Genomic DNA, 13,257 nt, shown 5'->3' with positions numbered 1-13,257 from the left:
CCCCCCCCCAACGTGTGTGTCCCACTGTGGTTAATATTTTGTTTCTTAACGTGTGGGAGGCCTCTAGGGGGCAATGCAGCATTGATGTAACTGTTGGGTTTTCCATTGCTGTGCAGGCAGCCTGGGATCTCCATACCACTCTTCCAGTGCTCTGTAACTCAGGAGGCCTCAAAAGCTAGAGAAATAAATGAATTTGTCATCTGAGTACTGCGTGTGTGGTCTACATTATTTGAACTACAGAATGATCCAAATGAGCTTTCAAGATCTAGAAAGAAATGCTGGAAGTGAATGGAAAATAAAGGTCCTTTAAATAAACTGACAGAGCAAAGTGACCTTGAAGAACGTAGCAGGCTTCACATAAGAAACAGAAGATAACAGAAATATTCAGAGTCTTTGCTGGGAGTAAGAGAGTTGATATAGGAGCTTTTGCACAGGACAAGAAAGAAAACGATGTTGCTTAGTTTGGAAATGAGAAGAGCATGAGAAGACGTATAGGCTGACAAAGGCAAACAGAATTACAGAAAGACTGAGTAAAGATGAGGCTAACAACTGTGCATTACCAGGTGTCTAAGAAGAGAGTAGCCAGGGAGGAGAGGACTCTGAAAAAAGAAAGTAAGGTATTGAGAGAAGCCTTTTAAAAGAATTAGTGCAAAGCAGATCTGCCATTTACTTACTGCTGAAACTGGAGCGAGGGAGAAAGAACCATGCTCCAAACAGCTTCTCTTTTCATTTGTTTATATGGCAACAAATGTGTAAAGTCACAGTTGGAGGAAGATCACTTGCTGTTCTAGGCATGGAGATTCTATTTCCAGGTATGTTTCTCTAGACCCATTGAAGTTTATAATCACGTGTTATCAAATCACATATAAAGATCAAATCAAATACCGAAATACGTAACCAAGAGCTGCAGCCAACCGTCTTCCAAAGTATTTCCACGAGCTTGATCCATCCTGATTATCAAATGTATTTATCCAGTGGTGTGAGCTTACTAATAAATTAAAATTCACTGTGAACAGATATGGTAATGCTGGGATATTTCAGTCTGTCCCACAAGGGATACAATCTGAATGAGACGACCCCAAAATTTCACAAAACTTTTATCTCGAGAATAAAAGAATGGAAATTTCAGTTATTAGTACATGCCCAAACATTTCTCTTTAACATCTGGGAAGGAAAAATAGCTTAAAGTTAATAATAAAATACTGTCACATTGTCTTTTTAAATAAGATGAAGCATTGCTGGTTTATGATGTAAGATGCACAGCACTAAATGGCTGAATTTCTAGAACTGCTAGTTCTGCAGTTTACCAATTACCCTCTTCAGAGAACAGAGAATTTTTATTAAACATGCTGGAGCTGCTAATTAGAATACAAAAGGCCTGAAAATTGGAGAAAAATTCAAAAGTTTCGTATGGAAATTTTTTAAGTTGAGTAACTGTCAAGATTTGTGTTAAGAATAGCAAAGGTACTCACAAAATGTAGCAGATAACTCCTATACTCCACATATCTGTTTCATATCCAATAGGTTCATAGTTTATAACTTCTGGAGCCACAAACTCAGGTGTCCCAAAGAGAACTTTCAGAGAACCTGCATTTTCTGTGAACAATGGAAGAGAAAGCCATTAACTGCTGCATGCAGATTTTTAAAAACAATTATCCCCAAATAACAGGAAAACCAGTTTTGTCCTCATATTTGTGATTTTGTTAAAGATCCTTATCAGGAAATAAAAGGGCTGAACTGCTATTTTCTTAGCTGATACATGTAGAGCAATAAAGAATTATTTATTAAGCATCCTCAAGCACACAGCACGGTACGAGGCACATAGTAAGAAGGTTCCTGTTGCAAGGAATTTCCACAAGACCAAGTCTAAGAAAGAGGAGAACTCTTAGTGTTTAATTCAGATTTGGGTGTCCTGAAATACAAAAGTGTTTCAGCTTCCATCACTTCAGCAGTTGCACAAGAGGACTTCAGGATTCCAGTGTTAGAAAGAAGTTGAAGTTTTCACAAATTGTCTAAGATTTATCAAAGCTCAGGGATCTGCTCAAGGGTTCTACTGTAAAGAGAAACAGTAGTGATAAAGTCATCATAATAAGAAATAACTATTTCAGTCCAACACATTTTTAATAGTTTAAACAGGAAAGAAAACCACTATTGGGTTGCAATATTGGGTCTCTCAAATTTGAAGTGGCACAGGTTGGTGGTGAAACAAGAAAAGAAGCCGATGACATGCACCTGTCAGATCACTACCTTATCAGTAAAACTCAGCTTAAGTCTGCTCTCAAAACCAAGAGAGCAGATGTGTTTTGTTGCCTACAAACACACCTGTGGGACTCCAAAGTGGTGAAGGGGGACCACAAATGCTTAGTCATCAGCTGCCACTCCAAACTTCTACTCAGCTGGCCTATAGCACAGGTGTTCAACATTTGGCTCTGCTTAAACACAATGTGGATGCTTTCAAAATGATTTACAATGAAGCTACTGCTGGCAATCTGAACTGAAAGAATGAGGTCATGGGATGCATGAACTCGCTCCTCATCTTTCTTGTGCTGACCCACCAGGTTTGCTCTACTGGAAAATACAGTGATGAAGGCAGAATAACAACCTGTGCAGAGGCTAGTATTTCCAGTTTATGCTGGCAGTGTGCAACTATGAGTGGTATGTCCAACTTGTAGTCGTAGTGTGAGACACAATGCAAGTCGTTTAGACAGAAATTATTAGGCAAATCTCAATGGGTTTATTTTCATTGATGCTCATTCTAAATAGGATAGGAAGAAGAGGAAAAGAGTAAGTGAGGTCAGGAAGGAAGGAAACAAAGGAATAGATTAAGGGCTGGGAAAAAAAACAACAATCCCAAGACAAAAAATATATTATAAAACTATAAAAATATCAGGAAATAAATTGTTTCTGACTTGAAACAGGTTTGGATTTAGGTTGAGAAACTCTTGTCCAAGTCTGCACATGTGCCTCAGCAATCGGTATTTGCCTTAAGCGAGATTCATCGCATTACATTTATCTTTTGTGCAAGAACCGCATCCAGATTAGGCACAGTAGAACGACATAGTGAGGAACCATCGCTCTCCCAAAGAGATTACCGTCTAAACAAAACAGATATGAATGGGAAGAAAACAGATGTAACAGATTCCAATTCTGCTCCTGTTAAGGTTACCACAAATACAGAGATTTGCAGCTCTGTAATCAAGAGAAAAGCTTAAAAACCCTCAAACGACAGCAGATCAAAGCTTTGAGAAGACTACAAGAGAAGCTACTTGTCCACAACACTGAATCTTTACAGAATATTTTTATTTACCAGAACTTCCTTTCCCAAGTTTTGCAACATAAATGCTCATCCCAATACTGACTCTGCACCTACACTTACCTTCATTGAAAGCTGTTAAGCCATTTCATAAAATGCAATCGCACACCTAAGTCAGCACTCTTTTGAGGTATGCAAATCCCCAACTTACCAAATGAAAAAAATGAAAATTGAGGGATTTATGGGGTTAATAACTTGCCTAATGATTGAACAGCTTGCTTGAGGCAGCTTTTAAGCACTACCACAGTAATTCACTGACAGTCGTGCCAGTGTCCCATTTTAAAAGTTCTGAAACCCTTTTTGCTCTGCTCAGGTATGGCAATAGTAAATTAATTGCAGAAACCTCAATTTCAGATGTTATCCCTGCTTTCAGAGACCCCTCCCTGCAAAGAGTACCCATTTCTAGAGACAGCGACAGACAGAATTCCTGGGAGCAACCCCAGGAAAACATCTAGATCCCCTACAAGTTCACCAACCTCAAGACCTTCCTGCTAGATGGCTGACTAGCCTTTAAAATGCACGTGGAAAAGCTATTCCACAACATCCCTACACTCACATAACTAGAGTTTTCTTACCCCCCAAAGCAGGATCCTTTTCCTAATATCCAGTCTAAACTGTCTTAGCCTAAACCAAGGGCAATGTCTTCTCCGCAGTGGCAATAAGGAGTGAGAGATCACCCTTCCTTTTCCAAGCACAGATGGGAGGCCCAAGATCCCATCTTCCCATTTGCCTTCTTTGTAAGGTCAACACGTATATTTTTTTCCAACTCTCCTGATGAACAATTACTGAAATTTGTCACAAAGAACCTATTTTCTAAAGGCTTCTTCATGATCGTCCAAATCTCAGGCTCAGATTTTCACGTCCAAGTTTGGAGGCTTTTCTGGGCACTGTGTAAACTACCACGAGCCACTGTGTATGCAAAAGGCTGGTGTATGAAATGTGCTGCCCATAGGTCAGAGAAATGTTTTTTTGAAAACATGGCACTTGAGTGCAAGCATACAGTGTGAAACAACTGATACAGCATTTTCTGTGTATAAAAGAAAAAAAGAAAAGAAAAGAATAAGCCCTCTTCTATGCAATAATATGTCAAATCTTTACCCAGATGTTTACAAGCTTAGTACACAAGTAGGATCTGTGTTTGGATATCCCTTAGTTCAGATAGAAAGCTGACAAGCTAGCTGGAAGCTGTTGCCGACACTGTGTATAATCAACCGATTAAAAAAAAAAAAATCTTTACAGTACTCAAAAACCATTCTCTTTTCTCCTCAAGAAGTTTATCTTAAACAATTTTCTACATGTATTCCTCAGCACACCAAAAAAGGTCAGGAAAATATCCCGCTGCAGCTTTGGTATTTCCTGACAGTGTAAGAGAACTAATTAGCTGCAGAAGATGACCGCAGAAGGAACTGATACTAATTTCTTTAAAACTGATCAAAACACTGAATATTTAGAGGCATTAGTTTGCACTCGTTACAAAAAGATAAAACTAAATCTCAGAAGTTGAAGTGCAAGATCAGCCACTGTTCCCTTCAGCAGACCCTTAAGTTGAGCGGTTCCTGCTTCATCAGGGTCAGGTCCATAGTATGAGGGCTCCAATCCCACATCTATCAAAGCCAAAGTGAATTTGACAGCCAATTTCAAAATCACAAGGCTTGAAGGAACAAAAGTGGAGGAATGCGCCCTCAGTGCGCCACATAAGACAACTGGCAAGAAGAGAGCACTTAGTGAAAAGTGCTTTTAGCCCTTTTTGTAAGTAAATGAAACAGTAAAAATTGTTTTTTACTTTTGGAAAACATCTCAACCAAGGTGTTATGAACGTCTTCATGATTAACACAGTGATTTCGCTTTATGAGCATGGAACAGGAGGGCACTTTCTCTTCCTAGGGAAATGCCACACACAGGGAGTTATCCAGAACGGCAGGCTGATGAGAGAAACAGCAAATACCTAAAATGTAACTTCGCAAGAATTAGCAGCATATTAAGCCAAAGGAATGTACAGTATTGTAACATCAAAATCAGTGTTGGTGCCCATAGCTCTCATCTTTCTACATCAAGAAAAGTTATATATAGGTTAGAGATTTACTACATATGCCGTGACTGTAGCGGCTCACAAGCTAGTGTCAGCCGTGCAATATACAGTGATGCCATGAGAACAACAGAAGAATGGAACAGCTGATGAACAGGCTACTGAAAATAGGATCTTCCTTTTGCTAAATGTAGGTTTAACTGTGGTTTGAAGTTAAAAAGGTAGTTGAAGAAATTACCATAAAGAGGCCATTCTGTGGTTATATTATCTCTCTTGTGGATGAAATTACTCACTTTAGCAGTAAACTTATAGTTTTCAGGCTGACATCTGGAATGTCATGGGATGAAGTCTTTCACACACCTTTGATAACAAAACCTTCAGCACTGGAACTTAGTTAACAGTTCATCTGTTTCCTCAACAAGAACAAAATCCAGTTCATGCTCCCGGAAAACTATTCACTTCATACTGGTGAAGGAACAGAAATGGCAGTAATCTCCTTTTTTGAATGAATGAAATAAATGCCTTATCTCTGAGTTCACAGTGTCCATGTGACCAAGATTCATGTAACACCCTTTTGGAGTTGAACAGCATCTGAAAATCTGAAACGCAGTTCTCTTTTCCCCTGTTCATTCAACATACCATTTTTGGGTTGTTTTAGTGAAATTATATTCTTGGGTATGCAATAGCTTGTTACTTAAGTATAAAAGAAGTCGGATGAGCAGCACGTAGGCAGATAACAAAAATCAGAAGGCTATAATTCCAAACATTTCTCTTACAAAAATAATTGTTCTACTTTTTAATAAGTTTTAACCATAATTTTGTTTAAAGAGGGAAGGCAAAAGATTACAACTGCAAATCTAACTGTTCCTGACTTTATTAGAGTAGCTATTTATATGAGCTGTCCCAATCAATTTAATGGCAGAAAAGCCACAAATCCCAGCTCACCCAGTATAACAGATTCATAAAGTATTTTTGCTCCTTTTAATTCCTGGAATGATTTTTTTTTTGTCTTGTGAAAATACAAGATTAAAAAAGATCAGTGTGTGATATTGGTATTGTTCAACACTAACAAACACAACTGGAAGCTGTTTTTTAGAGCTGAATTAACACTGAGCAATATGAAGACAAGAACCCCGCAAGGTCTTTGGCTTTCAAACTGCAGAGCATGTTGGAAATCTTAGTCCAAACTGAATGATAAGAAGCAGCTAAAAACAGCTTAGGAAGAGGCGGAGCTTGTCAAGTGGCACTTCCTCCTCTCCCCCTCAAACCCATTGCATTGTTTTTACGTAGTGCTATTTTATTAATCATTTTAAGCATGACCAAAACACAGCTCTTTACAGAATTCCTGCCATGTTTAACATGTATGACAATATGCTATTGTTTAGGATAAGAAATGGTAAAGCTAATGGGAAAATCGAAATGGAATGTAATTATCCACATCTGAAAGTCTTCTAGAACATCACCCTAACTCCTGCTATTACAAAAGTTTCAAGGATTTGTAGTATTCATGAAGATCGAGGTTTTGTTCTATTTTTTACATTTAGAGAGTTAGTGTTTTGTGGTTTCCTTTAGGAAATGTCAATATTTGATAACATTACCACTACTGTGTATTTTACCTTGTGATCTCCAGGGATACCCATGCCATAGAAACAGATAGGTAGATTGTATCGATGTCACTGCAAACTCCTCGTGAAGATGAGGTGCCCTACTCTCACTCTTGAGCGTCTTCTTTTTCCCTTTTCTATTTTTTCCAAAACCCATAACTATTTATAGGAAACGTGTATGTTTACTCTTTATACACGAAAGAATATAATAGTAAGTATGAACTACTGCTTGTCATACCCTTTTCCCCATATGATATTGAAATAGGCAGAAAAGTCATTACCTAATCTTCTTGCAAGTCCAAAGTCAATGAGTTTGATACTTGTACCGGTCTTGTTGACACACATAATATTTTCTGGCTTCAAATCCAAGTGAACAATACCCTGCTTATGGATGTACTGAACTCCTTCTGAAATCTGCTTCATATATTTAATGCACTCTCTCTCTGTCAGTTCAAAGTCTTCATCAATGATTCGTTCAAAGAGTTCTCCTCCAGAAACCCTATGAAAGACGGAATAAAAAAGGATTTCTATAGCATTTTCATTTTGGGAGTAATCAAAATGTTTCCTTTACACAAATACAGATAGCTCAAACTTGCAATAGTCACTCCAGAATGCGGTCTATGTTTTGTCATGGCACTTTCCGTAGACGCACAGATCACATAGGAAGAATCACCTCTTATGTGTCATATAAATCAACAGATTTTTTCCATTCTGAATATCTTTCCCAGGTTAGGACTGTGAAACACTCATACTGTTATCCCAGGCAGTAGGGATGTAGCTGGATTTACATCCTGCCTTTAGGATTCAGCCACAGCTGGCAGCGAAGTGTGCGTGATGTGACTGCACCCCACTGACCCATGTTTATAACACCGCTCCAGACTCTGAGCTCACGTTTCACACTGCCTCCTTCTTTCCTATGCTCCATCACTACACAAATGCAGATAACAATTTAGAAACAAAGAAAACTAAAATACATGGGATGAGTCCCAGGAAAAGAGGACAAAACTTCTAGTAGATTGGCAAAACTTTGGGAAGAAGAGAGATTGAAAGTGACAAAGAAAGGCTGAAGAAGGAAGAATTCATATGATATGATTAATTGGAATGCAAAGCTCAAAGGGTAAATTACTGACCCAAGTGAGCTCAGAGGGAATTTCCTCCTTAGCTATGACAGGACAAGGATACAACCCACACCACTTTCAGTGCTGGTATTTTTAGCTGAGCCATCGTCACACTCCTTGTAGGTCAATTCCATTTTTATGCTTACTTAAGATGTGAAATAATTGGTCTTCCGAGGGTAGAATCTCCTGGATTGAACTCTTTGTGGAACTAAAGTGGGACATTTTTAACCTAGATTTAATAAAGCAAAATTTAAGCCGTGGTGTTTGTTTTATTTTTTTAAATTCTGAGTAATCACTGAACTGATTTATCTGCTTACATCCAAAGATGGGAAATACTTTTTTTTTGTCTGCAGGGAGTGAATGACCCATACAGAAAGGAGCAAATGGTGAAGAGCAGCTTTGCTTTTAGAAATCTGTTCTAAATTAAATGCACCATGGTCTTTATATGGCTTAATATTTTGCAGCATTCATGCTTATTGCCAAATGTAATAGCACATTTCAGTTACAGGGAGAAAACACAACTGAAAACTGGCTTTGCAGTGTTTGCAGGTTGTCAGATATATGATTATATCCCTCGTGTACTAAACTGAAATTGAAACATCTGGTGTTCTGGACACATTTGTTGCTTTGGCTATAACATTTCAGAAAGTATATAATTAGAAATGCTACTGCAGTTTCCTATTAACATGAAAATAGTAAGAATAGCATACGCTTGACAAACTGAGCGGTTATGTTGGATTAGCACACATTTGTAACATAAAGCCAGTGATAGGGCTAGAGCTCTGATAAGTTGGGGATCTAGTATTTTGTTACTTCAGTAAGACATTAACCAGTATGGAAGTGCTTATGAAAACATCTGCATGCAAAATGTTTATATCTGGAGCACTCTGCAATCCCAAATGATAACCATCCTAATAATAAAAACATACCAGTTGTTTTTTGACTGTTTAACACAGATAATGATGACTTATTTTTACTATAAAAGTGCCATACTTTTCAGATCGCGAAAGTGAAAAATTTTCAGAAATCATACCACTCTCTCAAGCACCACTTTTTAGCATATTATTTGGAAATTAACTGCTGTTAATATATCTGCACGCTGTTTTTAATCTGGGACCTCTAGAGTAGTGTCGCCGTGCAATATACAGTGATGGGACCTCTAGTAACATCACTAGGTTAAACTGCAATTGCATTTATAGAATGTGTATTTTTGCATTTATATCCTGAGTCAAATCCAGTTCCATTTTTGCCAGGTTAGGAAGCTGAATTGAACCAAAGCAGATTAGATTCTACATATACACAGAAGGTGAAGTCGGCTTTCTTCACACAGTCACAACGAGTTCAGAATCTAAATCTGTCATTCTTTTCTGGATTCTCCTCTTTTCAGTCTTCTCTAGATGAGGTCACAGAGGAAAATATTCCTGTCTAGGAATACACATTTAAAAAATATTTTATTATAAGATTTTGGTCATGGAGGAACAGTTAGAAGAATTTACCTAGGAGTTGCCCAGGCAAGTACTCAACTGCATTTTAAGAAATATCCCCTCAAAAAAAAGAGAAAACCTTAGTGAATTGGGCAGACTTAAATCATATCAAATGAATGGAGCTTACTGCTGAAACGTTGCTTTAATAATCTTAATTTGCAATACAATGATCTTCTTCTGATCTACGTCAAGATAAACTGACTATCTGAAGTGTGTAAAAACTTTAAGGCATTTAGCTCCCTGTGCTGAATGCCATTAACAACATGCTACTATTTTTCAGATACTCTTTTTCCACCAAGATGCTTATTGTGGAACAGGTACATCACTATATTTGAAAAGGAAATGCCTGAGATTTGCCCCTGACTTCCAGCAAATGGTACATAGGAGGGTTTCCAGGGAAGAACACACCAAATTATTTGAATCCTTAGAGTCTTTGATTTTAAATGAATGATAAAAAATTCTGAATTGATTATAAATATGAAATCAAACTGTATAAAATAGCGGCATGACAAATATTATAAGGAGAGAGGGTGAAGTTCAAAACGTTGCAAGAAAGATGTGGGAATAAACTTAAAATGAAAAATTTAGGATGAATGTCAGGAAGAAAAATCCAAAGGCAGCCCAATTTGAGTGGAGAGAGAGCTGCTAAATTTCAGTTACTGCTGAAGTCTAGTTTAAAAGGAAACTGATGGCAAGAGAGCTCCTTTTCTTTGAAATCCAGGCATGTGGACGCTGATCATAGCTCTGAGAACAGCTTGGATACTAAGGTGTTTCCCACAACAACTTTGATATGCAAAGAAATACTAGCTTAATAGCTAAACCAGAAATGATCCATCAGTGGCTCTCGAACAATACAGGTACAGTTGCCGTGCCAGGACTGCGTCAGCTGGGTAACATGTGACAGCATAGAGGCTACCAAGTCATCTGACACGAAAGTGTCACACAAGCATCTCCCAGCCCAGCCCTGCTCCAGAGCAGGGACAGACTGCTGCCGCCTGCCTGGGTGCTGCTTTAAGAACCCCACCTCCTACGGCACTCCACACTCTGGAAATATCAGTGTGGGGGTTCAAAAGCCAGAAAAGACGGCCACCCCAAACTAAAATCACATCCTAATTAGACTGGTTAACAAAACTACTCTGTATTTTTAAAAAGTAAATCCCCTTTGTTGGCAGGGGGAAACTAATGGAGTGTAAAGCCATATGCTATTCAAAACTCTTTATACATTTCCTTGTTTTCCATTAGGTCTGCCAGCTCCCAATTCCGAGCTAAGCAGGGCTCCCTTCCCTCACTGCCATCAGATTGCTCAACTGCTGAGTCTAAAAATAAAAGCACCTTCTTGCACGTAAGTACCAAGGTTGTATAATGGAGATCCACTCTCTGAAATATGCTAGTGCAATAGTAGTTTGCACATAATCTCGGCAAGTGCCAAGCAAGCAAAGCAGACATACAGTCTCTTGCTTTTACCAATTTCTATCTTATACAGCACTTCCAGCCAGCAAAAAACCTGCTGCTCCTTGAGCAAACAGCGCGTGAAGTTGATGTGGCAGCAGAACAGTGACTGATGTAACCTTTTGGGAAAAACATCGGCACAGATCAGGATTTCATTTTCTTTCCAGCTGCTACTGCCACAAGTGTGGGATTCACACTAAGCAGGTGCGTTTTGGATGATGCAAACATTGGCCACATTGGTTGTTCTTATTGTTTTTGAAGTCTGACTGCTACTTTCCATCCCATGTTGTGCAGATTCTTTTCTTATAATGAATTCTGGTGCATGAACGTGCTCTGAACCTATTATTTTCTGGAAGTAAATATCTACTGTCTTCAAATACAAAGATACTTAAGTCACAGCCCTGTGAGATGCTTTACAGAAATGCTTTTATGGTGCTTTTCTGCTATTTCCCACAGTGGTGTGGAGTAAGTAGCTCAAGGCGAGAAGTTTCTGGGAGGTAAAAATAACTGTTGCTATCTTACTCAGGAAGAACAAGGCAGCTCCATAGGCTGTGCTCAAATTCAGCTTTACTTAATTGTATAGCTTTGGATGAAGACTGCAATGTCTTTCAGGCAAAGGAGAAATCTCCTTCTACAACTGTTACACCTGGACCATCATGGAGAATCTGTATATTGACATTAGGGGCAGATCAAGTCATGTTTAATTAGGTTTTTCTTTGGGAAACAGTAAGTGTAACCAATCTTTCTGCATCTACTGATGTAGATTTAGAACATTCACTGTTTCACCTGTGGAGATTTTTAGGACAGCACTCCTTTATTATAAATAAATGTTTTGCAATCAGAGTATTTATGTTGTTGAAGGAAAAACACGTCAGACTAATCCTTTAAGGTCTCTTAAAAATATAAAACCTGCGTAGAGCACTTGATGAAAAATGAAGTGTTCCCAATACCTCTTGGGTGCTATAAATTTGCCTGTGTGAATTTCTAATGGAAGTTCAACTATTTTGTTAGAATGTAGCTTAGATGCTTGCACTCTTGAGCATGTCTTTCTCTCCTACAATCTGTTGTGCACCAACATTCAATTCTCTGCAAGAGACGACTGGTCAGTGTTTAAGTGAAATTTGACACAATTTAAGTGATATTTGACACAATTCTTGAATGCATGTTTAGAACTGCCTAAAGGAAAAAAATATATTTCTCCTTCTTAAACATGTTTTTGGTTCTAAATGCACGCCCAAATTGCAGCTAACATTTTTCTCTCCCCTCCCAAGTTGGCAATAAAAGAGTGAGCTGCAGAAAAACACCACGTGTACTTGATTAAAAAACAAACAAACTAGACAATAAAGACTGTAACACATCTTCACCAATTTTTAAGAGATACAACAAAGATTCACTTACACGGTTTAAACAAGTTGGATAAATAATTGGAAAAACTTGCAGGATGTGAAAACCATCCAGGCCCTGCAGATGCCAAAGTTGTTGACAGTCCCATGTCTAGGTAGGTTGCTACTTTTGTATGCACAATTATTTTCAACATTATTAGCTTTGTTAGTGTGATCTACTTTATACTTACATTTCCAAGACCATAACGATGTTGGCTTTTTCTTCAAAGGCATCTACACATTGGACAAGTTTTGGATGATGTAGACAGTTCATGATGCTGATTTCATCCCTTATGTTTTCTTTTTCCTTAGCAGAATATGCTTTGAAAAATTTTCCTGCCCAAACTTTTCCAGTCTTCTTTTCAACAAGCCTAAAGACTTGTCCAAATTTCCCCCTGAAAATATATAACTATTTCCATAAAATGTTTTTGCAATGTATGGGCCATCATGAATAGTAACATTTTACTAAATATTCCAGCACAACCACTCCATTCTGAAATAAGAATGTCTTCATATCAAGTAATGTTCTGTATTGATTTTGTGCAGAGTAATCTGCAAGAACTTTTGAATGAATACTGCATTTAGAGATATCCCACTATTCCCATTAGCAAGTTTTGTATAAGAGGGTTCAAAAGATGGACTCCTACCAGGCTTTAATTCACGTGACTCAAGTTTTTCTGCACACAGTTTTCTCTAGGTCATACACCTCTGAAGAGGCAGCAGATAGGAGACATCTCAGGTATAGGATATAGGATATAGGTGAAATCAGAATCTGAATACTGGAGGCTTTCTGTACTATAATTTCACATTGCTGTATATGTACAATTCTACCTACGATACCTTTATCAAGATTTGTTAATGGCAGTATATGGAATCCTCTT

The 13,257-nt window shown here is 38.1% G+C and overlaps 1 protein-coding gene across 2 annotated transcripts in view; it reads right to left on the bottom strand.

The window, feature by feature from the left end:
- MYLK (myosin light chain kinase) overlaps window positions 1-13,257 on the bottom strand; it is a 160,243-nt gene that overhangs the window by 12,151 nt on the left and 134,835 nt on the right. For both annotated transcript variants that reach the window (XM_009887269.1, XM_009887270.1), the window contains 3 exons: window positions 12,568-12,771; window positions 7,225-7,442; window positions 1,473-1,596 (listed from right to left, as the gene is read on the bottom strand). In XM_009887269.1, coding sequence (XP_009885571.1) covers window positions 1,473-1,596; window positions 7,225-7,442; window positions 12,568-12,771 — 546 coding nt within the window. The remainder of the gene's footprint in view (window positions 1-1,472; window positions 1,597-7,224; window positions 7,443-12,567; window positions 12,772-13,257) is intronic.

The sequence above is a fragment of the Charadrius vociferus genome, unplaced genomic scaffold, assembly GCF_000708025.1.
Source record: "Charadrius vociferus isolate BGI_N301 unplaced genomic scaffold, ASM70802v2 scaffold385, whole genome shotgun sequence".
Lineage (NCBI taxonomy): Eukaryota > Metazoa > Chordata > Aves > Charadriiformes > Charadriidae > Charadrius > Charadrius vociferus.
The sequence above is the reverse complement of the archived record's forward strand: the minus strand, read 5'-3'. Positions and strand labels throughout refer to the sequence as shown.